Below are 25,025 nucleotides of genomic sequence, written 5' to 3'. Positions count from 1 at the left end.
GGGAGCCGCCCAGATGACTGCCTGCCTCTGCCTGCCGCGCACTTGGGGAATAAAACTTCATTTTCTCCCATATATAGCTGTTGCTGCAGCTGCGGCCAAAACATATAGAGAGCTGCACAGCAGCTGTATACAGTAATGCAGGGAACCAAAGCAGCCCAATTAGGTTGATTGGTTCCATTCAAGTTTGCTTCATAGAGGGTGAGGACCAACTGCTTTCAGCATCCAGGTCCTCACCGTCAATGACAGACAGTAGCGATCATGCTGCCGCCTGTCATTTACCCCTTAAATGTCACCAATCGCGATCTTTAACTGTCAGTGACAGGAGCTATGGGAGTACCAATCATTTTCCCTGACCTGAAGGTAAAATACCTATGTGCAGACTTTATGAGAAGATCACAGATAACGATGATCAATGCTATGCAATGGCATAGTGTAGTGTCCCATCACAGGTGGTTCCCTAAGTTTTATACCACCCAGGAATGTTTTGCTAACTATGTTTTGTGTGTTAGCCTAACTGTATATACACTTTATACACCTCTTTACACTCTCTCACCTTTATTTCCTGTCACACCATCCTATATACGGTAGGGGTTTCCTGTCAGGAGGGGAATTCAGTTCAGTCTAGTTTGGAAAGTGTATAGGAAACAGACCAAGCCCATAGTTCCTTCTGCAGTAACTAAGCGGGCCTGGCTCTGGCCAGAGCCCTTGACAGGGACTACACCTCTTTCTGTATGCTGAGACAGACAGTACTGATGTACTTTACTGACACACGCTCGCCCACTCGGGGATAGTCTTCAGTGGGAACTTAACCTAGAGACAAAGGACTAGGACTCGTACTACCTCACAAGGCGGTCTCTAATATTGTGCAGGCAGAAGGCAGTCAGATATCAGAGTTATATCTAAACATAAGTACAAGAGGTTCTTCAAAATACTGTATTTCTTTACACATTCCGGCAAAGGACTGTTACTAATTTAAAAAGGGTCCCTAACTGGCCCCTATCCTACCCTTGAACACATGTCTTCACTCTCTTCTTCTGCTCAAGTCTACCTCAAAGTTCTTATCCAAGTTTTATCAAGTATTTTTGCACTAGCACTTGTAAACTGTATTTTTTCTATCCTATATCATGTGTTGCACTAAAGTCATTATGCCAAGCAAAGTTAAAGCACTGTTTAAGTCAGGACTCTGTCATCAATTATGCCGCACCTTGCACCTATGTGGTGTCCCAGCAGAGGGTGCTGTTCCTTGTCACCTGTGTAAAGTTTTCTCTCAGGTAAACCAGTGGGAGATAAAGTACCTTATTTTCCCCACTAGGTGTCACTACTGTTTTTATGTCTTTTATGAGCTGTAGAGTATAAAGGGTTAACTGTTTTACATCATGTGTTTTATGCTGACCAGTCACAGGTGCTCTTCTTTTTTTTATCTTATCATATCCTTCTTCTCTCTCGCCCACCAGTCACAAGAGATAGACCTTGTAGGAGAAATTAACTTGGTGGAGGTAGTGAGTCAGTTCTTAGTTTTCAGAGTGAGAGGACACAAACAGACCAAGTTCCTGCAGAAGTCAAACCGGGGCTTGGCTTTGCCAGGAACCCTGACAGGGACCAAAAATGCAGCAAAAGACTTTCTCTTAGGCAAGCAACTAAGTTCAGTGTGCAGTGCTAAGTTCACCACAGGGGAGAGAAGCCACCTAGGACCACCCTTGCCCATGCCAGGACACCAGAGCTTTGCTGAGGGACAAGTCTTTTCTCTATAAACACTGCAAGAAACAGGAGGTACGTCTATAAGATCACCAGCTGAAGGAGCTAACACAAGGCCCTTATTCTCACAATCAATCTCCATATTCTCTGCGGTCAAGTTGTTCTAGCAGAGCACAAATACTACATTGGGCAGGGCTCCTCTGGCAACTCCTCTCCTCTTCCTTCTTTTTGCAAAGCACTTACTTCTACAAAGCACCTACTTCTACAAAGCACTGGTTTTACCTTACTGTCAGAAACACTGGACTGTTCTGTGTCTACTGCTATTACTACCAGGCTACAGGCCCAATGCAGAAGCCTCAACCCCTACCTGTATTGATGGTGTTGTGCACTACCTTTACCGTGCCAAATGTGGATGTGACCTGATATCCTTTAGCAGCAGAAGATCAGCTTCCACCTCCTGGAGCAGGATGCTCCTCAAGGATACTTAATTTTTACTCCCAAGTTAGGCCCCAATTCAAACCAGTAAAGTAACTTAGCATTTCCATACACATTGTGTAGTGTCCCGGTACGGGTGGTCCACAAAGTTTTATTCAGCCTGGGTAAAGTACCCCTGTCAGGTATCGCACAAATGGCATGAGGGTTAACTGTTGTACTGTTTCTTTAGTGTTCTATTCAATCACAGGTGCAGGTGCTTCACACCACTCAAGCCACTTACACTTCTCCTTCCTTACACAGCCCCACCAATAGGAGTTAGCCCCAGTCAACCCTATAAAAGGGTAGTTAGTTAGTGGGATTTCTTTTGTCAGTAGTGGTGTGAAGGGACTAAGACACAACTTGAGATAGAGATCCTTCATAAAAAGACATTTTCTTCTATAATACAATCCCATTGTAATATAGAAGAAAATGTCTTTTTATGAAGGATCTCTACATTGGACAAGACCCCCAAGATGGTCCGTACACCTGCACTAAGCTACCTCTACCTTCTTTACTACTCTTTACCTCGTCACTTGCAAAGTTCACTGCTGTATTACCTTGTATTGCACTGAAGTTTCCTAAGTAAAAGTCACCTTGGTTAAGTGTTGGAATCTGTCCTATATTTGTGTCACTGGGTGGGTACTACCACTCCTGGCCATCATGACAAGTGTCCAAGTGAATCAGAAAAATACCTAGCCCACCTGCTGTATATCACCACCACACAGCACACTGGGCCACTGTGATTGGGTGTTATATACAGTATTTTATAAATGACTTACCAAAGGCATAGCTTTTCACTCATCCATCATCATTTGATTTGGCAGGTAAGATTGATACAATCAAGTTACACTAATTTATTATGTGATATATAACTAAAAGCAGACCTAAGTCAGGTCCTCAGCTATGGAAATAAATACCAATATTCTTCCATAAATTGCTTTCATTCCTCTAATCTATATATACTACAATACATATTTTCTAACCATCTAAATGATGCCATACCTTGGCACTCACTGAGCGCATCATTATAAAAGGTTCCAGGAGGACAGCTAGTCAGACAACTTCCTCTATATAACTTTGGGTTAGCAGAAGGACAGGTCTCGCAGTCATCGTCTGATGTCCCTGAGCATGTCTCACAGCTCATGTGACAGGAAATGCATCTTCCAGCATCAAGATCCTCGTAGTAACCATCCGGGCAGGTTGCCTTGCAGGTGCCATTGAAGAGAAGATACAAGTAACTGCATTCTTTTAAAAGAGAAAATGAGAAAACATTTAGTACAGGGTAAACATAGTTTGTTGTAAATTATTTCTGCCTCTTTTTGCACATTTTCTGCTGTCAAAAAATGTTTTAATAATATTAATACTATTTATTTGCAAACAGACTGCGCAGCGCTTGCAACAGATTCCGCAGCGCTTGTACAGAAAATTTAACAAGTTCTTCATAGGCCAGGAAAACATATAAAATATAATATTCTACCATTCCATCAAATAATATTTGGGAGGGTTTGATAGAAAATACCATCAAGGTCATAAGTTTCAGGTGAAGAGGTTGCACCCATGGCCTGGAAAATTAGGAGGACCATAAGCCCTCTGCCACACAAGATGACACGAGTCTAATAAATGTCATATTATAGGTGGGGCCCAGGAGCACATTACGCATTAAAATGCCATTGACTGAATATGACCAACACATTTTAGAACTGATACTTAGGGCCCTTTTACACAGAAAGATTATCTGACAGATTATCTGCCAAAGATTTGAAGCCAAAGCCAGGAATGGATTTGAAAAGAGGAGAAATCTCAGGCTTTCATGTATGACCTGATCTCTGTTTATAGTCTGTTCCTGGTTTTGGCTTCAAATCTTTAGCAGATAATCTGTCAGATAATCTTTCTGTGTAAAAGGGCCCTTAGACATTGATACGGACTTAAATTGATATTGACCTCACCATGTATCTGCAAAGATATTCTGAGAGCATTTATTCAGAATAAAATAGAGTAATACTGCATTTACACAGACAGATTTATCTGACAGATTTTTGAAGCCAAAACCAGGGACAGACTATAAAAAGAGAACAGGCCATGAAGGAAAAATTGAGATTTCTCCTCTTTTCAAATCCATTCCTGGCTTTGGCTTCCAAAATTGGTCAGATAAATCTCTCTGTGTAAACGCACCACAAGGATTCAGAACGTTTAAGCTGTAATTCAGAACCGACTCATTGCTCAGGCAATGTAGTAGCCATATTATATGGAACAATAAATTAAAAAACAGAAAAATAGAAAACGATTCGAAGAAAATATGTTTTAGTATCTATCTGACTCTAAGGCAAGTTGAAAACTTTTGTGATGGGGACAAACACCAACAACAGAAAGTCTTCTAGAAGAACAGTTCATTGGCTCCTTAATTTCTAGTTGCCAATTTGATAACAGTGGAATGGTAGCCATAGATCTCCTTATTTATTACTCCAGAAAATCGTTTACCCCTGTACCCTACAAATTCACCTGGGTTAGGGTACGTTCACACTTACCGGATCCGCATCTGATTTTCTGCTGATCCGCAGCAGGTGTCATTTAAATAACTGAACGCAGCATCAAATCTGCACCATCAAATCTGCTGCAGATCTGCTACGGATCCTGTAGGTGTGAACGCACCCTTAAGTGAGAGACATAGAGATAAAGGAACCTAATCTCTTACTCATGATCTTATAGGCTATGTTCACACTTGTCATTTCCGTCAGTCTTTTGGTCAGTCTTTTTTTAACCAAATAATTTTGCCTTGTCAGTTCCACCCCTGATTTTCGGTGAAAAAATACAGACCAAAAAGACTGACGGAAATATTATGTGTAAACATAGCTGTACACAGTTACTTTTTAAAGTAGCAAGTTCCTATTGCCTGCTGGGTACCTGAGTTGATGAACATTTTATTAGGAAGGTACAAGTCTTGAGGGGATAGTTTTATTTAAATACAATTTTCTGATACCAGAATAAACCTTTTAAAAACTGTAGAAATGTATTTAGATTACTTCAAGCATAGCATTAATGTTGGAAACAGACTGATATACACCACAGAGCTACTTCTCACTTCAATAATTAGACAAATTAAAAACACATTTTCTGGAACCTACGCCTCTGAGAATGTTGTTCATTAATTGTGATGCTGCGTTTACACGTAACGATAATTGGCCCGATCGTACGATTAACGATTTCGGAGTAACGTTTTTTTTTTTCATAACGAGCAGCGTTTAGACGGTACGCTATATCGTACGGAAAATTAGTTGTGCGATCGTTTTGCGAACGCTTAAGCCTATCTCACACATTGGTTAAATCGGCGAGCGACTGTTCAAACGGAACGATTTGCGAATTTTTTACGAACGACGATTTGATAACATGTTGAAAGATCAAAATGCGCGATGTATCATTCGTCGTATGATCGTTCGCTGCGTTTACACGTACAATTATCGTTCGAATTCGATCGTTATCGCGCAAATTTGTACGATAATCGTTTCGTGTAAACGCACCATGAGACACCACAATTTATATTAGTTAACACTGGAAATACTTGATGGAAGAAGGAACACAGCTAACTGCTCCACATACGTTCACACTGCAATCAATTCTTAAAGGGGTTATCCAGCGAAAATCTTTTTCTTTTAACTGGTTTTAGAAAGTTATATAGATTTGTAAATTATTTCTATTTAAAAATCTCAAGTCTTTCAGTACTTTCAGTCTTTCCTTTAGCTGCTGTATGTCCTAAAGGAAATGTGTTTTCTTTTCAGTCTAACACAGTGCTCTCTGCTGACATCTCTGTCCGAGACAGGAACTGTTCAGAGCAGCAGCAGAAAACCTATACTGCTCTGGACAGCAGATGGCAGCAGAGAGCACTGTGTTGGACAAAAAACAAAACACTACTTCCTGCAGGGCATACAGCAGCTGATAAGCACTGGAAGACTTAAGATTTTTAAATAGAAGTAAATTACAAATCTATATAACCTTACCAGCTGATTTGAAAGAAAAATATTTTCACTGAATAACGCCTTTAAAGGGGTTGGCCACTTTATAGTAAGATAGTTCAGTGTACAGTGTTAGTAACGGTACTCACTGTATATACTAACAGCAGCTGCCTGTGTGCCTCATTGAGCTAAAATCAGACTCCCCTCCTTGAGGATGGATTGTCCTGCTCTGTGGTGTTTCTGTCCATGAGATGGCTGACATGGAGGAGCATGTGAACATGTCCTGCCCTCAGTGTCCTCCATAGGCATACACAGGCTCAATGGTGGACATTTGGGGGCGGGGAATGGTCACATGCTCCTCCGTGTCAGCCATCTTATGGACAGAAACACCACAGAGCAGGGCAGCACAGCCCTGAGGAGAGGAGTCGGATTTTTAGCTCTATGAGGTACACAGGCAGTTGCTGTGGGTGTATATAGTGAGTACACATACTAATACTGTACACTGAACTATTTTACTATAAAGTGGCCAACCCCTTTAATTTTTAAAGGGGTTATCCAGCGCTACAAAAACATGGCCACTTTCCCCCTACTGTTATCTCCAGGTTGGGTGGGGTTTTGAAACTTAGTTCCATTGAAGTAAATGGAGCTTAATTGCAAACCGCACCTGAACTGGAGACAACAGTAGAGGGAAAAGTGGCCATGTCTTTTGTAGCGCTGGATAACCCCTTTAAAGCGACTCTGTACCCACAATCTGAACCCCCCCCCCCCCAAAACCGCTTGTACCTTTAGATAGCTGCTTTTAATCCAAGATCTGTCCTGGGGTCCGTTCGGCAGGTGATGCAGTTATTGTCCTAAAAACAACTTTTAATCCTACAGCGCTGTGTCTAACGGCCGGGGCTTACATTTGTATATGCACTAGGCTGGCACAACCTCTCCGTCCTTCCTCCCCACCCTCCTCATCATTAGGAATGATCCAGGAACATTACCTGCTGTTTGAGCTTTGCACAGGTATCTTAACGATCCAGCCCATGTTCATTATGCACACAGAAGGGGAATAGGAAGCAATCTGCCTGGAGCATTCCTAATCATGAGGAGGGTGGGGAGGAAGGACAGAGAGGTGGTGCCAGCCTAATGCATATACTAATGTAAGCCCCGGCCGTTAGACACAGCTCTGCAGGATTAAAAGTTGTTTTTAAAACAATAACTGCATCACCTGCCGAACGGACCCCAGGACAGATCTTGGATTAAAAGCAGCTATCCGAAGGTACAAGTGGTTTGGGGGGGACAGATCGTGGGTACAGAGTCACTTTAATGCAATAGGGATTTTGCATCAAAGCTACATATGCAACTTTGTAGCAACAACACTGTGGTCACACATGCAATGAACAGAAATCATGATGGTTAGAGATAAGTTCTCAAAATTAGCTGATGTTTTTACTGTATGTTGCAGAATAAGGCACACACTACAGTGGGGAAAATAAGTATTTTATATACTGCCGATTTTGCAAGTTTTCCCACCTACAAAGAATAGAGAAGTCTGTATTTTTTTAGGTTAATTTCAACTGTGAGAGACAAAATCTATTAAAAAAAATAAATAAATAAATAAATAAATAAAAATCCAGAAAATCCCATTTTATAAAAAAAAAAATTATTTGCACTTTATTGTAATCACCCACCAACCGGCAAGAATTCTGGCTCTGACAAACCTATTTATCCTACTCAGCACTCATTACTTAATTGCAGATGTTTTATCTTGTTACCTGTATGGAACAAAAAACACCCGCTAGAAAAAAAAAATTGAAAACTTAAAGTATTATAAAAAATAAAAACTATCCACACACACACAGACCAAAGAGCTAAGAACAGCAGTTACAAAATAGATGTGCACAAGGCTGGGATAGGCTACAGGAAAACAGCTTGGTGAGGAGCCAATAACTGTTGGTGCAATTACTAGAAAATTGAAGAAATACAAGATGACTGTTAATCTTCTTCAGTCCGGGGCTCCATGCATGATCTTGCCTCAGGTGGTAAGGGTGATTCTGAAAAAGGTCAGGAATCAGCCCAGAACTACACAAGAGGACCTGGTCAATGACCTAAGGAGAGCTGGGACCACAGTCTCAAAGATTATAGTTAGTAACACTAGACCATCATGGATTAAAATGCTGTAGGGCATGCTAAGTCACCCCTATCACGCCAGCACATGAGCAGGCCCGTTTGAAGTTCAGCAATGATCCAGGGGTGGCATGGGGGAAGGTCATATGGTCAGATGAGACCAAAATAGAACTTTTTTGTATCAACTCATGTTTGGAGGGAGAAGGAACAATACAACCACAAGAACACAGTCCTAACCATGAAGCATTGGGGTGGAAACATAATACTTTGAGGGTGCTTTTCTGCAAAGGGGTCAGAACAACTACACCATATTGAAGGGAGGATGGATGGGGCGATGTATTGCGTAATTTTGTCAACCTCCCTCCCTCAAAAAGAGCATTGAAAATGGATTGTTGCTGGGTCTTCCAGCATGACAATGACCCAAAACAAACAGCTAAGGCAACTAAGGAGTGGCTCCATAAGAAGAATTTCAAGATCCTGGAGTGGCCAGTTTTCTAACCTAGACCCAATATAAAATCTTTAGAGGGAGCTCAAACTCAATGTTGCCAGAAACTTGAAAGAGAAGATCTGTATAGAGGAGTAGGATGAAATCCCTGCTGCAGTGAGTGCAAAGTTGGTGAAGAACTACACAGGAAATGTCTTACCTCTGTAATTGCAAGCAAAGGTTTCTGTACCAAATATTACATTTTGTTATTTTCATATGAAATATTTCATGCAATAAAATTCTAAATATTTAGAAATCAAACTGTGATTTTCTGGATTCTTTATGGATTCTGTCTCTCACAGTTGAAGTGAACCTACAATAATTCTTCACCTCTCCCTTCTTTGTAGGTGGGGAATCTTGCAAAATCAGCAGCAAATCAAATACTTATTTTCCCCACTGTGTTGTATCAGTCATGACCTCCTTGCTAAAAAAAAAAAAAAAAAAAAAAGGCAAGTATACCTCACCATAGCATAGTAGCCTACACTTCCTATGTTAAAATAAAAATTAAAAAAAAAGCATAAAGCAAATGCATAATCCCATAGTCCCATTCAGCATATGTTAGGTGCCTATAGATATGATCAAATAGATCCTAACATACTTTAAGCATTACCAGACACCATTACCAGACATAACACATGAGGGGAAATTTATTAAGTCACAGAAAGTTGCAACAATACTCGGGAATGTTTCCTGTGATAGACAGCCGTTTGACACGTTCAATGTGTTGTCCATGGTGCTGAACACAATGCAACTTTCTGTGTTAAAAACTTTTGATTTTGAAAATCTGATTGTGGCACGCTATTTTTGAGACAATTCTGGTCTTCTCTGATATGCCACATGGCCACCTTCCTATTGGGAAAACATGCCCTTGATCCAATATGGAGGCTTTCAAGATGGCAGCCATGTACCAGGCATAGCCCCCTCACCCATCACTAGCTGGGGTATTTAAATATGGAATGTTCCCTATTATTTCTGAAATAAAAAGGTGTCCTGAGACTTTTAATATACTCTGTATGTAGGTGTGCCTAGCAGTGGCCTAACAAGTGACTATGTAGCCCTAAAGCATAGTATTATTGTTTCAGTTTGCCTAATGTACAGGTATTGTAGTTACATAGTTAGTAGAGATGAGTGAACCTGGTTCGGGTTCGAGTCCATCCGAACTCGAACGATCGGCATTTGATTAGCGGGGGCTGCTGAACTTGGATAAAGCTCTAAGGTTGTCTGGAAAACATGGATACAGCCAATGACTATATCCATGTTTTCCACATAGCCTTAGGGCTTTATCCAACTTCAGCAGCCACCGCTAATCAAATGCCGAAAGTTTGGGTTCAGATGAACTCGAGCATTCTCGAGGTTCGCTCATCTCTAATAGTTATTACAAAACATAAAATGACACGTCTATCAGGTTTCACCAAGAAAGGGAAAAGATGGATGTAGAAAAGGTGTATGGGTATATACTGTAACTCTAAATTTTAAGTTATATACTTAAAGTGGTTGTCCCATGAAAATATTTGAGGTGATTTATCAATCTCATGCCCGGCATACGTTTGCTAAAAGTCACACATTTGTGCACAAACCACTTGAATAATGAGCAAAGTGGTGTCACAGTTCATGCATGACATCACACTCTGTGAAATCATATCTTACAGCCTTGTGATGCTACAGTACAGGGAACATACATGCCCTGATATAATATCACAAAGAGAATAGATTGCAGATAAAGGTATAATAAAAATACAGTATGATGCCACAGAACAGAAATAATTCAAAATGTAAGGTGATGCCTAGGTTTCCAGAGGTTTGTCACAGAAGAATAGGTATGAACAAAATTAGATCGGAATTTTGAGGCCACCACAACAATGGTGGTAATAATAATTATTATATGCCATGTAGTTGTGTGATGTCGCTGTTTTCCGCTAGTTATAGTACGTTAAAGCAACCCTATTTAAATGGTTAATTTCCGGTAACTATTTCGCCTTTTTCCAGAATTTCACCTGGTTTGGGCAATTTCCAGTTTCGGTGTTGATTAGGGATGGTCCGAATCGTAGGAACCCGAACCCTCGGTAATGATTCCCGCTGTCTGCCCACTCTGTTCAGCAGGCGGATCCAGCGGGAGGACCGCCTGGAAAACTGGGATACAGCCATAGCCATAGGCTGTATCCCAGTTTTCCAGGCGTTCCTCCCGCTGTATCCGCCCGCTCCACGGAGCGCGCAGACAGAGGGAATCTGATGCCGAGCGTTCGGGTTCATACGAACTCGAACCTCAGCAGGTTCGGACCATCCCTAGTGTTGATTTATGTAATATATGTCTATATATGTTGTAAAATGTTAAATCTTGTACTACTAGAACAGTTCACCTGTTAGTCTCTACTATTCTGCTTAGTCTGTAGAAATGTGGACCTAGACTTTTGTATAGAGAACTGTTAAATATATTCTCAAAATCAAAAAAGGCTAGGTTCCCACTGCATTTCTGTGTCCATTTAACATATATATTTAAAGGTGAAAAAAAATGAATACAAAAACTGAAGGTAAAAATTAACTTACATAAAAAAAAAGGATCAAAACAGATCTGTTTTTTTAAAATAAAATTTGAATGTACACAAAGACGTAGTTGCCCATCTTTTTCTGTACATTAAAATTAAATGTGCTGAAACGGATACAGTGAAATGCATGCTCAAATGTTAAAGTAGGAGAAAAATACAAAGCTTTCTCACAGATTTCAGTATAGAGAACTGCAATGAAACCATTGCAGCTAATACTGTACACACATATAGATATGTATACAATGTACATATGCAATGGATAAATACTGTGATAAGGTTATACCGATACAGGTTCTTTCATCTGCACAGACAGTGCAGTGGGCTGGACAGTGCTCGCAGATGCCCTCCTCATCCGGATAATACCTCAGGGAGCAGTTAGTAAGGCACTTATTGTTCTCCAGGTATAAGCCATCCACGCAGGACAAGCAATTCATTTTACTACCCTCACAGGTCCAGCAGGAACCCTCACAAGGTTCACATGAGCCTTCAACGTTTTCAAAGTAACCTCTGTACAAAAGAAAAAAAAAATCATTGATCAAACTTCTGCAATATATAACCAAAACCAATGTAGGGAGAAATATATTCATGAAAAAGGTAAACTGCATTTATTCCCAGGTACGCATCTTGAATGTAAAACAGTTCAGTAACAACATCTAACAGAGGCTATCTTATGCATTGAATGCTTCCACACATTACCTGACTCTTTTCCTTGCTTTCCAACTAAAGTCAGTTTTTTAAAATCCTTTATATAAGGCCTCATCCACGTGGCAGCACGGCGTGCTGGAGGTTGCACAGAGGTACATGGTGTCCTTATGGACACCACATGATGTTCCATGTAGCACAGTTTTATGAATAACTCCATAATATTGCATCCAATTCAGCATTCTGCAATTGTAGCCCCCACTAAATTTATTGTGGTGCTGTATTATTATTCTGTGCAAGGAGGTTATGTGCTATATTATTGACCCATAATAAGCCTATGTGCTATAATAGTGTCATACGCTATCTGTGTGCTTCCAGACCAGGCCACCTTTCTTTGGTTGCTTCATGGTCCAGTTCTGGTGTACACATGCCTAATATTGGCCATGGCTGCACAGCCCAATATGCAGCAAGGCTTGATACACTCTATGTTCTGGCACCTTTCTTTCATAGCCATTACATTGTTCGGAAATGTGTGCTACAGTAGCTATTCTGAGGGATTGGATCAGATACACAAGGCTTCTATGTCCAAACGTATCAATGAGCCTCAGATGTCAATGACCCTGTTACCGGTTTACCATTTTTTATTTCTTGGACTACTTTTTACCATTTTACTATTTACCACTTCATACGGGGAACACCACATAAGACCTGCTGATTTAGAGATGCTCTGACAACCTAATGTCCTAGTCGTACAGGCAAAGGTCATCATGTAAGACAACCACTTTAACTAGAGATGAGCGAACCTGGAGCATGCTCGAGTCGATCCGAACCCGAACTTTCGGCATTTGATTAGCAGTGGCTGCTGAACTTGGATAAAGCCCTAAGGCTATGTGGAAATCATGGATATAGTCATTGGCTGTATCCATGTTTTCCAGACAACCTTAGAGCTTTATCCAAGTTTAGCAGCCCCATCTAATCAAATACCGAATGTTCGGGTTCGGATCGACTCGAACCCGAACCTGGTTCGCTCATCTCTAACTTTAATCTCATTTATGTCATACAACTTATGGCACATTCATTATTTTATTACAACTGCTGTCCCACTATGTCTCATGCTGGACAACAAAACTATAAATTATATATCATAATTGTATGAACCATATTTCCATTAAAGGGGTATTCCCCCCAAGAGCTAAAAAAAGAAATGCTCCCAAACCTAGCTGGTCTTACTCACCAAGTCCCCCTGAGTATTTTGAGACGTCTCCCATCTTTCTAGCTCCTGCCGTTCTCAAGTTACAAGTTTTTCTAAAAGCCAATCTATAACCAAGATAGAAAACTACATTTCCCATCATGCAATGCTTATGCCTGATGATGGTGAAGTAGCAGAGCTGAGACAATAAAGGAGATGATGACAGTGTAGCAGAGCTGAGTTGGGGGGTGATGGTGTAGCAGAGCTGAGTTGGCGGTGACGGCGTAGCAGAGCTGAGTTGGCGGTGACGGCGTAGCAGAGCTGAGTTGGCGGTGACGGCGTAGCAGAGCTGAGTTGGGGGTGACGGCGTAGCAGAGCTAAGTTGGAGGTGACGGCGTAGCAGAGCTGAGTTGGCGGTGACGGCGTAGCAGAGCTGAGTTGGCGGTGACGGCGTAGCAGAGCTGAGTTGGCGGTGACGGCGTAGCAGAGCTAAGTTGGCGGTGACGGCGGCAATTGCGTGGGGGGGGAACTAGCCGCGGGCGATTGTGGGGGGGCGGAGCTAGCCGCGGGCGATTGTGCGGGGCGGAGCTAGCCGCGGGCGATTGCGGGGGGCGGAGCTAACGGCGGGCGATTGCGTGGGGGCGGAGCTAGCCGCGGGCGATTTCGGTGGGCGGAGCTAGCCGCGGGCGATTGCGGGTGGGGGCGGAGCTAGCCGCGGGCGATTGCGGGGGGCGGAGCTAGCCGCGGGCGATTGCGGGGGGCGGAGCTAGGGGGCGGAGCTAGACGCGGGCGATCGCCGGGGGAATGGAGGAGCGGAGATTGCCGCGGGGGGGGGGGGGGTGCTGAGCTGCGGGATGCCACGGGTGATGGGGGGGGGGGGGGTTGGTTGTGGGCCGTGGGGCTGTGTGCTGCGGATGAGTGCTGGACACAGCCCTGAGGCTCTGGACACAGGGGGTGAGCTCTGGGCTGGGGGTGACCGGGCGGCTGCTGTTAGAGAGGGATGCAGTCACAGCTGCGCTGATCACTGTCTCCCTCTGTAACAGCAGCCACCGCATCAGTGTTCTCAGTCACTTCACTGTGCTGGGACTGAGGACACGTGATGCCGACACGGAGGGTGGGGGCCAGGAGCAGGGAGCGTGTCGGTGTGGACTGAGGTCTGATGATTCTATGCAATCCGTGGGGGTGAATGCAGCTGGATAACAGCAAAACTGTGCAGAATCCATACTAACTTTATATTGGAAAGATGGAAAGCTACGGGGGGCAGCGTATTAATGCAAAAATAATTTTGGCCGGAATACACCTTTAAACCTTGAATTATCTGTTACAGTAATTTAAATATAAAGTTTAGTGAAAAAACTATAATAGTTCTATAAATGAAAAACAGGAAAAGATGAATAGTAATGCTTGGAGCTTATTGTAAAATCATTACCTAAAACAGCAGTGTCAAATGTGTCCAACAGGTGGCTGTATGGAATACAGCAGATATACAGTTATGCTCAAAAGTTAACATGCTTTGGCAAAATTTTGGCTTTTTTTGTCCTTTTTTCAGAGAATATGAATGCTAACACAAAAAAAACTTTTTTCCCACTCCTGGTTAGTGGTCGAGTGAAGCCATTTATTCTCAAACTACTGTGTTTTCTCCTTATAAATCATAATGACAACAAAACACCCAAATAACCCTAATCAAAAGTTGAATACCCCAGTTCTTATTACTATGTATTGCCCCCTCTAACATCAATGACAGCTTGAAGTCTTTTGTGGTAGTTGTGGATGAGGCTCTTTATTTTCTCAGATGGTAAAGCTGCCCATTTTTCCTGACAAAAAGCCTCCAGTTCCTTTAAATTCCTGGGCTGTCTTGCATGAAGTGCGTGCTTGAGATTTACCCACAGTGGCTCAATGATATTGAGGTCAGGAGGCTGATATGGCCACACCAGAACCTTCACTTTGTTCTGCTGTAGCCAATGACAGGTCACCTTGTCCTCGTGTTTTGGATCGTTGTCATGTTGCAAGTTTTGAGGCTTCTCTCTGTGCTATGCCTCCTTATTGTGCATCTTGAAACAGCCACCCCGCTAGTTTTCAGAGAGTTTTGTATTTCAGCTGTTTTTCTTTTCGTCCTGAATAATTTTCCAGGTAGTTGTGGACAAAATGTTTGCTGGTCTACCTGAGCATGGTTTGGTTCGTACACAGCTCCAGATTTTCCATTTGTTCATCAAACTTTGAACACTGCTGACTGGTATTATCAATTCCTTGGATATCTTTTTGTACCCCTTTCTTATTTTATACAGTTCAACTACTTCTTCCAGTAGATCTGTTGACAATTCTTTTGTTTTCCTCCATGACTCACAATCCAGAAACATCAGTGGCTGGATGCAAGATACAAGAGTCTGTCTGGATCCCAGAAACTCACTCATCTTTTATGCGCACACACAGATTACAAGCAAACAGGTCACAGATGAGGATGTTACCTTTATTAGCCTTTCAAATCCATTTGTGTCACCTTTTGTGCATCTTATCAGGCCAAAATCACCAGGTCATGTAAACTTTTAGGGTCATTTGGATGTTTGTCATTATGGCTTAAAAAAGAGAAAACACAGTAGTTTGACAAAAAAATGGCTTCCCCCAACCACTAACCATAAGTGGGGAAAAAAAGTTTGTGCATTATCCTTCATATTCTCTGAAAAAAGGACAAGAAAAAAATTCTCTGGGGTATGTAAACTTTTCAGCACAACTGTATATGCTGTACAATATATAAAGTATATGCATTCAATTGTGTAGTGCTAAAATCTTTAAAGGTAAATTTATTGTTTGAAGCAGTCTTAAAGTATAAATGTCCTTTGTTACCCATAACCAATCACAGCTCAGCTTTCATTTTACTAGAACTGATTATTATTTCTAATCTAAGCATTGATTGGTTGCTATATTTTATTTTTTATTGTATTTTATTTGTATAGCGCACACAGATTCTGCAGCACTTCACCTACATCTGTATCGTAGGAAATCGTAGTACCCGGGGAAACCCACGCAAACACGGAGAGAACATACAAACTCTTTGCAGATGTTGCCCTTGGCGGGATTTGAACCCAGGACTCCAGTGCTGCAAGGCTACAGTGCTAATCTATAGTCAACAATGGACATTTTTACTATAGGACAGCTTGATAACTCTCCCCCAGCTTATTTCTTTTCTCACCCCCCATCTACTTACTCTGGACAATGAGAAAGACAGCGTCCTTCATGAAGGAACAGATTTTGCTCTTGCGTATTACATTTCAGACAGTTTTCACTGCTACCTGCACAACTTTCACAGGTCACTGAACACTTTTCACATGTTTGAGTGAATGGATCACCAAAGAATCCCTGTGGACAGTTTGGCACACATTGATTTTCCACATCCAGATAATAACCTAGAAAACATGAGATGTGCGTGTTATTCATCATGCAAGGTCACATTGCATGGGGCGACTCTGATTAATGATGTCATTTACAGTTACTTTCATTGCGTGCACATACTTTGCAAAAAGGTCAGGCAGGTTGTTTAGGATTAAGGCCTCCTTCACATTTTTGTGGGTTTTTGGGGACTTGAAAAGCTATGTTTCCTTTAATGTTTTATGCATTTTTTTTCTTTGCCTTCTTTTCTTTTTTCCATTGCAGATCATATGATTCATATGTGATGTAATTTTATATAGAATTACATAGGACAGCATAAACCTGCTGACAGATTCTCTTTAAGTAAGGGCTCTAACAGCACCATTCAAGGACATTCACAGGGTTGCCCCTAAGCTACTCCTGTGTTATCTTGGCTGTGTGCATAGGGTGATTTTCTTGCTGGAAGGTAAACCTACGGCCCAATTTATGGTCCAGAGCACTCTGGATTAGGTTTTATTAAAAAATATTGCTGTGCTTTGGTTGATTCAGCTTTTTTTCACCCTGACCAGTCAATCTTGGTTTCATCAGATGAAAGATTTTGTTTCTCACAGTCTGAGAGTCCTTTAGGTGCTTATTTGCTAACTCCAGGTATGCGTTCATAAGTCTTTTACTGAGGAGAGGCTTTCATCTGGCCACTCTGCCATAAATCCCAGTTTAGTGGAATGCAGCAGTGATTGTTGACCTTCTGGAAGTCTTTCTCATAAGCAAACCTCTTTGGATCTTTGGAGTTTAGCCATTTGGTTCATGGTCATCTCTCTTACTAAGGCCCTCTCCTCCGATTACTTGGTTTGGTGGTCGGAGAGTGCTAAGAACAGTTCCGGCTGTTCCAAGAATTTTCTTTTTTTACCCTTCTCCATATCTTTTGCACTACACAATCCTGTCTCTGAGCTCTAGAGGTAAATTTTAAGTGTCATTGCAAAGGGTCTGAATAATTATGTCCAGGCAAAATTTGACTTTTTAATAAATTGGTACAAATGTCTTAAATTCTATTTTCACATTCTCATTATAGGGCAATGAGTCTCATATGATGGGGGGGGGGAATTTTAACAAAATGTAGAAGATTTTCTGAATGCATTGTATACAGCACACAACAATACTTCGCACATCTCTAATAAATTTGGAGACACAGGGGGCAGCAAGAATAATAAAGTTTTTCTCTACAGTACCAGAATGGCAGGAGAAGCAATCTTGCGGTTGTGGGCCAAAGCAACTCTGACAGGACGGGTCACAGGGGTAGCACTTGCCATCTGCCACTAAAGAAGAAAACACATAATCTTAATAAGTATTATAATATTTTTCGACAGTCACCTTACATTACACACATTTTATTGTCACAGTTTAATGCTCTTTTCATACTGTGAAGGATATGTCAAGGGATTCTCTGATGTTTAGAAGACCCATGTTAATATATACTGCACAGCAGAGCCGGACTGGGGCTGAAAAGCAGCCCGGGCACAAAACCCCCACCAGCCCCCATATATATCGTTGCCCCCCCCCCCACACACACACACACACACACATTTTGCCAACTATTTCCAACAGAAGAATTTTTAGCTCTACTTAGTCACATTACTTTCTTGCATGTGTGCACCCAGAATTATCACAGAAGAAAAATAAGTGTACACTACCAATATAATTAATAATACCGCCATACACTGACCATATAGTCACCAGATACAAGGTGTACACAGATGCAGCAGACTATTACACCCTCAAGACTACAGAATAGAATACAGCAGTGATATTACATACCAGGTGTACACAGATGCAGCAGAGTATTACACCCTCAAGACTACAGAATAGAATATAGCAGTGATATCAGCTACCAGGTGTACACAGATGTTGCAGAGTATTACACCCTGCAGACTATAGAAGAGTATACAGCAGTTATCAAACGCAGTCACAGGTAGAATACAGAACAGTTACAGAGGCTCTGTCCGCTCTCCTGTCATTGTGCTGTTCCCCTATCAGACTCCCAAATATATATATATATATATATATATATATATATATATCCCCACTGTGCCCATATATAGTGTGTGTAAATATATATATATATATATATATATATCCCCACTGTGCCCCCATATAGTATATATATATCCCCACTGTGCCCCCATATAGTATATATATCCCCACTGTGCCCCCATATAGTATATATATCCCCACTGTGCCCCCATATAGTGTATATATATCCCCACTGTGCCCCCATATAGTGTATATATATCCCCACTGTGCCCCCATATAGTATATATATATATCCCCACTGTGCCCCCATATAGTATATATATATATCCCCACTGTGCCCCCATATAGTATATATATATATATCCCCACTGTGCCCCCATATAGTATATATATATCCCCACTGTGCCCCCATATAGTATATATATATATATATATATATATCCCCACTGTGCCCCCATATAGTGTATATATATATCCCCACTGTGCCCCCATATAGTATATATATATATATATCCCCACTGTGCCCCCATATAGTGTATATATATATCCCCACTGTGCCCCCATATAGTGTATATATATATCCCCACTGTGCCCCCATATAGTATATATATATATATCCCCACTGTGCCCCCATATAGTGTATATATATCCCCACTGTGCCCCCATATAGTATATATATCCCCACTGTGCCCCCATATAGTATATATATATCCTCACTGTGCCCCCATATAGTATATATATATATCCCCACTGTGCCCCCATATGGTATGTATATATATATCCCCACTGTGCCCCCATATAGTATATATATATATATATCCCCACTGTGCCCCCATATAGTATATATATATATATATCCCCACTGTGCCCCCATATAGTATATATATATATATATCCCCACTGTGCCCCCATATAGTATATATATATATATATATATATATATATATATATCCCCACTGTGCCCCCATATAGTATATATATATCCCCACTGTGCCCCCATATAGTGTATATATATATCCCCACTGTGCCCCCATATAGTATATATATATCCCCACTGTGCCCTCATATAGTGTATATATATCCCCACTGTGCCCCCATATAGTATATATATATCCCCACTGTGCCCCCATATAGTATATATATATCCCCACTGTGCCCCCATATAGTGTATATATATCCCCACTGTGCCCCCATATAGTATATATATATCCTGACTGTGCCCCCATATAGTATATATATATCCCCACTGTGCCCCCATATAGTATATATATATATATATCCCCACTGTGCCCCCATATAGTGTATATATATCCCCACTGTGCCCCCATATAGTGTATATATATATCCCCACTGTGCCCCCATATAGTATATATATATATCCCCACTGTGCCCCCATATAGTGTATATATATCCCCACTGTGCCCCCATATAGTATATATATCCCCACTGTGCCCCCATATAGTATATATATATCCTGACTGTGCCCCCATATAGTATATATATATCCCCACTGTGCCCCCATATAGTATATATATATATAAATCCCCACTGTGCCCCCATATAGTGTATATATATCCCCACTGTGCCCCCATATAGTATATATATATCCCCACTGTGCCCCCATATAGTATATATATATCCCCACTGTGCCCCCATATAGTGTATATATATATCCCCACTGTGCCCCCATATAGTATATATATATATCCCCACTGTGCCCCCATATAGTGTATATATATCCCCACTGTGCCCCCATATAGTATATATATCCCCACTGTGCCCCCATATAGTATATATATATCCCCACTGTGCCCCCATATAGTGTATATATATATCCTCACTGTGCCCCCATATAGTATATATATATATCCCCACTGTGCCCCCATATAGTATATATATATCCCCACTGTGCCCCCATATAGTGTATATATATATCCTCACTGTGCCCCCATATAGTATATATATATATCCCCACTGTGCCCCCATATAGTGTATATATATCCCCACTGTGCCCCCATATAGTGTATATATCCCCACTGTGCCCCCATATAGTATATATATATCCCCACTGTGCTCCCATATAGTGTATATATATCCCCACTGTGCCCCCATATAGTGTATATATATATCCTCACTGTGCCCCCATATAGTATATATATATATCCCCACTGTGCCCCCATATAGTATATATATATCCCCACTGTGCTCCCATATAGTGTATATATATCCCCACTGTGCCCCCATGTTCGTATGCCCCCTCTATGCCCCATATAGTTTTTAAATGCCCCCTTTGTGCCCCATAGTGTTCTATGCCCCCTCTTGCCCCCTACAATGTATAAAGTACTTCTGTGTGCCCCCTTAGTTTTATATGCCCCATATGGTTTTTAAATATCCCCTCTGTGCCCATATATAGCTTTTTCCATGCCCCCTCTTTGCCCCAAATACTTTTCTATGTCCTCTGTGTGCCCTTGTTATGCTATGCCTCCTCTGTGCCCCGTATTTTGCCACCACCCACAGTGCCCCACCAGCAGTGACCCATCCATAATGCCATACCCGCGAAAAAAAAAAAAACATCATCTTACCTGTCACCCGTTCCTGCTGCTCCTCCCCCGGCAGCGCGCGTCTTCTCGCTCATCTTCCGGCGCAGGTAGCATAGTACAGGAGACTCTGCCTGGGCCGGACGTCGCAGCCCCTATCAGACGTCAGCGTGTGCGTGTGTCTTTAAGACGCACACGCTGACGTCACACGCTGACGTCTGATAGAGGCTGCGACGTCCGGCCCAGGCAGAGTCTCCTGTACTATGCTGCCTGCGCCGGAAGATGAGCGAGAAGACGCGCGCTGCCGGGGGAGGAGCGGCAGGAACGGGTGACAGGTGAGATGTTGTTGTTTGTTTTTTTCCCCCCTCCCGGCCCACCACGCAGTCTTCAGCCCGGCAGCGGCCCTCTGCTACTGATTAAGCAATTAAGCAGCACAGCGGCAGAGGGCCGCGGCGGGGCTGTTTATTTATAATGTCTTTTTTTTTTTTTTCTTTGCAGTCTGGGCGGCCCCCGGACTGGTAATCCGGCCAGCCCAGCGGGCATTTGCCCGGTTTGCCAGATTACCAGTCCGGGCCTGCTGCACAGCATATTGTCTTTTTATTGCAAACTGCTCATGCAGCAAACCCTAAACAGAGGTCACTTTGACTAAGGGAAGTCTAAAATGGAGAGTGAACGGAACCTTAAATGCATATTTTTATACAATAATTAGAACAATGACAACTGTAACTTTTCTGCATAAGAAGTTGCTCAGGTAATCCTCCAAGTTTATACCACACTTGACAGGTATTGATCTATCTTAGGGTATCAATCTAAACCACTAGATTTAGGCATGTCCATATACATGGAAAACTAGCTAATTGATATATGGTGTCCTTTACATAAAAAAAAAATATTCATAATAATAATAAATGATTTAGATCCCCAGTATGTTCTTAGACTTTTGTATTTATATAACAGAGGCCTCATGCATATATAATACAGAGCTGCCATTTGGTGCCTCCAGAATATGATAGTGAGTGGTAGTCAGTGGAGTATGCCACAATTCTTTTTCTGTAGGATTTGTTACTTTTCAGTTGTCTGCTTAGACTACTATAATTGCCATGGTATGGATCTGTGCCACTCAGAGGCTATATAGATCTATAATATGTCTATGTGCTTAAGACCTAACTCTGTTATAGAAGATTCCCACAGCATCTGGAGTGTCAAGAATATATTATAGATTCATTTAAACTTAAACTTGCAATGATTAATGTATACCATAGTGTAAAAAGATATTAAAAGCCACAGAGAGGTTCGCTGACCAGTTGTAAAGCAGGGCATTTATCATGATTTAATTTTACAGTACAACTGTTAATATGTTTGCCTTCTGAATGAGGGAAAAAAGGTTGCAGGATGCAATTTAGTGTAGAACTGTGAATATCGCTTATCTAGCACTCCTGAGAATTGCTAAAAGCTTGGAACATTGACTAGTTCAGCATTTCCCAAATTCCCAGCATCAGGACCATGGCCTGGGATTAATCATATTACACTTGGCTATCTTACCTCAGCACACTATGCGGTATTGTTGTACCTGTAACAATAACTGAGCATGTCTATCTGATTAGCCAAGAGGTGATAGACACAACAAAGTGTCCGAAATACAGGCTCCTGAGTTATAGATCAGTTTCATTTAATGCTTTAAGACCTCCCAATCTGTCACAATGGATCACTCTAATAATCAGTATCGTTTTGTTTTTTTTTGGATGTTACAGAGCTTTATGGAAAACCTTATCACACAATGCAGGCACCAAGACAATTCAGAAGTGAGAAAGACAGCAAGGGGATGCCCCATGCGATTGCGTTAAAATTCCATTAGCAGAGTGCAGGTATCTGATGGGGTTCCACATATACCCCAGGTTTATTCCACCCAGGTTTACCAAATTACACACCAATAATCCATGTAGTAAATGACCGCTTAGCATTCTATCTATGCTAATCGGTCATTTCTTATCTTCATGGCACTTCACCTGTATATCATTGGTTCTGCAAAAACAAGCTCTTATGTGGCTCAATAGATGGAAAAAATAAAAGCGTTATGGCTTTAGGGAAAGGAAGAAAAAAATGACAAATTCCTAGGTTGGTAAAGGGTTAAATTTATTAAGGGACGGACTATTATTTTTGTTACATACCATTAAAATATTCTTCATCCAAGCAAATCACTAGATGACACATTCCAAAGGATGGTTGCTTCTCATCTGGGCACAAGTCACAGTCCCGAGGGGATGGCCCATGACAGGACAGGCAGGATTTGTGGCAGGCTTCACACTGCAATTTCTTGGTATTTTGGAACATGCTACCAGGGCATTTCAGCACACATTTAGCATCTGTAATGAAGCTTTATTACTATACACAATCATTGTAGCAACTAATTTCACAAAGCATAGACAGACATTTTGAATCGTTACATTGTATACCTTTCCAATCTGTGTTTTTGCCCTTCCTGTTCACCCCAAATGTACTTTTTCTACTGAAAACAAATCATCTTTAGCCTTAAAATCCAATTCTCTAAAATAAAGTCCTGAGCTATCCATATCACCACTGGTAGACATTACTGGTTTCCTTACAGCTATGATGTCATTGACCAAAAATAACATTGAAATACTGTATTTTGTAAACCAGCAACAGCAATTGTTGTACTTGTGTTCACAACTAATGACACAACACAAGACTTGTCACTTGATATGCAGTGTTACATGGCTAGTTTGGATGTTTATACCAAAGTACTTTATAATGATTAGACATGCAATTGACTGAGTACATTTGGCAAATTTCTATTTTACAAAGTACCAAAAATATAAAAGTGCCTAATAGCAAAAACAAACTAAACAGAATTTTCTGTGAAATGCTATTAAGGTTTATAAGGAAATATCTTCTGTCCATAAGTGAGAATTGTAAGCAGGGTGTGTATTGTTCTCTTATCTCAATGTGTTGAACCATTCACCAGTGAACAAATAAGAACAAGAAACAGTTATGTAAGAATAGTAGCAGATAAGCTTTACAGCTTTCTCTTTACCATGCAAATAATATCCACTCTGACAGGAAGAGCAATGTGTTTCATTGTGGCATTCAATGCACCCTGATGGACAAGCAAGGCACTTCCTCCTGTCATTGTCCTCATACGTTTTCAGGGGGCAAAGTTTTCGGCATTGTAGATAGTACCTAAAATCAGTTACAGAAATAAAACATGAATTCATCTTAAAATGTCTGATATGTTTTGATAATGTGAGCAGTCAGTGTTCCCTCCCTGTACTAACAAAAGCACTGACAGCTTATATACAGCTGAGTGACAAGATGTCAGTCCCATGCATTTTTGTTTTTTCAGTCACAACGTCTGTATGTTAAGAAATTCTGCATAAGCACATTCACACTAGTAATGAAACCTACGTTCCTGTTTTCCAGGATCACCAATTTAATAAATAAAAACAAAACTTTGTTCAGAATTGTCAACACTCTTCACCCACATGGCTAGTAATATCCTTATTCATTTTCCAGTACAAGATATAAACCTTTCAAACATGCATGAATCACAGCTATATCTGATAGGTCCTCTAAATTGCTTTTGTATTATGTTATCAGTGTAAGGCTATGTTCACACAACATAAGTTTCTTATTAATCATGGCCGTTGTTGATAATTTGTAACAATGGCTGTGATTAATAGGAAACGTATGTTGTGCTGCCATCTATGGAATCACGTCCGGAGTGTATACACATAGTATACACTCCGTCTGGGATCGCTAGCGGCCGCACAAAAAACTGACATGTCACACACAACCCTGACAGTGCACACAATAGAGAGTGCGGCTGTGGCAGCACTCTCCATTGTGTTCAATGGTGAATTGGGATGCGCCCGCATCCCAATTCAGCACAAATGAAGATTATCCGGCCGGTACTGCAGTATCGGCAAGGATGATATTTACTAACACCGGCCGTTCTGTGACTAAAACTGGAAATATAAAGGCTAGAATAGAATA

General features: G+C 41.3%; 1 protein-coding gene across 2 annotated transcripts in view; it reads right to left on the bottom strand.

The window, feature by feature from the left end:
- Positions 1-25,025, bottom strand: part of LOC138800265 (proprotein convertase subtilisin/kexin type 5-like) — a 93,893-nt gene that overhangs the window by 55,721 nt on the left and 13,147 nt on the right. For both annotated transcript variants that reach the window (XM_069981948.1, XM_069981950.1), the window contains exons 5-10: positions 24,067-24,212; positions 23,183-23,377; positions 17,676-17,762; positions 16,289-16,487; positions 11,539-11,762; positions 3,172-3,414 (exon numbers count right to left, since the gene is read on the bottom strand). In XM_069981948.1, coding sequence (XP_069838049.1) covers positions 3,172-3,414; positions 11,539-11,762; positions 16,289-16,487; positions 17,676-17,762; positions 23,183-23,377; positions 24,067-24,212 — 1,094 coding nt within the window. The remainder of the gene's footprint in view (positions 1-3,171; positions 3,415-11,538; positions 11,763-16,288; positions 16,488-17,675; positions 17,763-23,182; positions 23,378-24,066; positions 24,213-25,025) is intronic.

Source organism: Dendropsophus ebraccatus, chromosome 1, assembly GCF_027789765.1.
Source record: "Dendropsophus ebraccatus isolate aDenEbr1 chromosome 1, aDenEbr1.pat, whole genome shotgun sequence".
Lineage (NCBI taxonomy): Eukaryota > Metazoa > Chordata > Amphibia > Anura > Hylidae > Dendropsophus > Dendropsophus ebraccatus.
The sequence above is the reverse complement of the archived record's forward strand: the minus strand, read 5'-3'. Positions and strand labels throughout refer to the sequence as shown.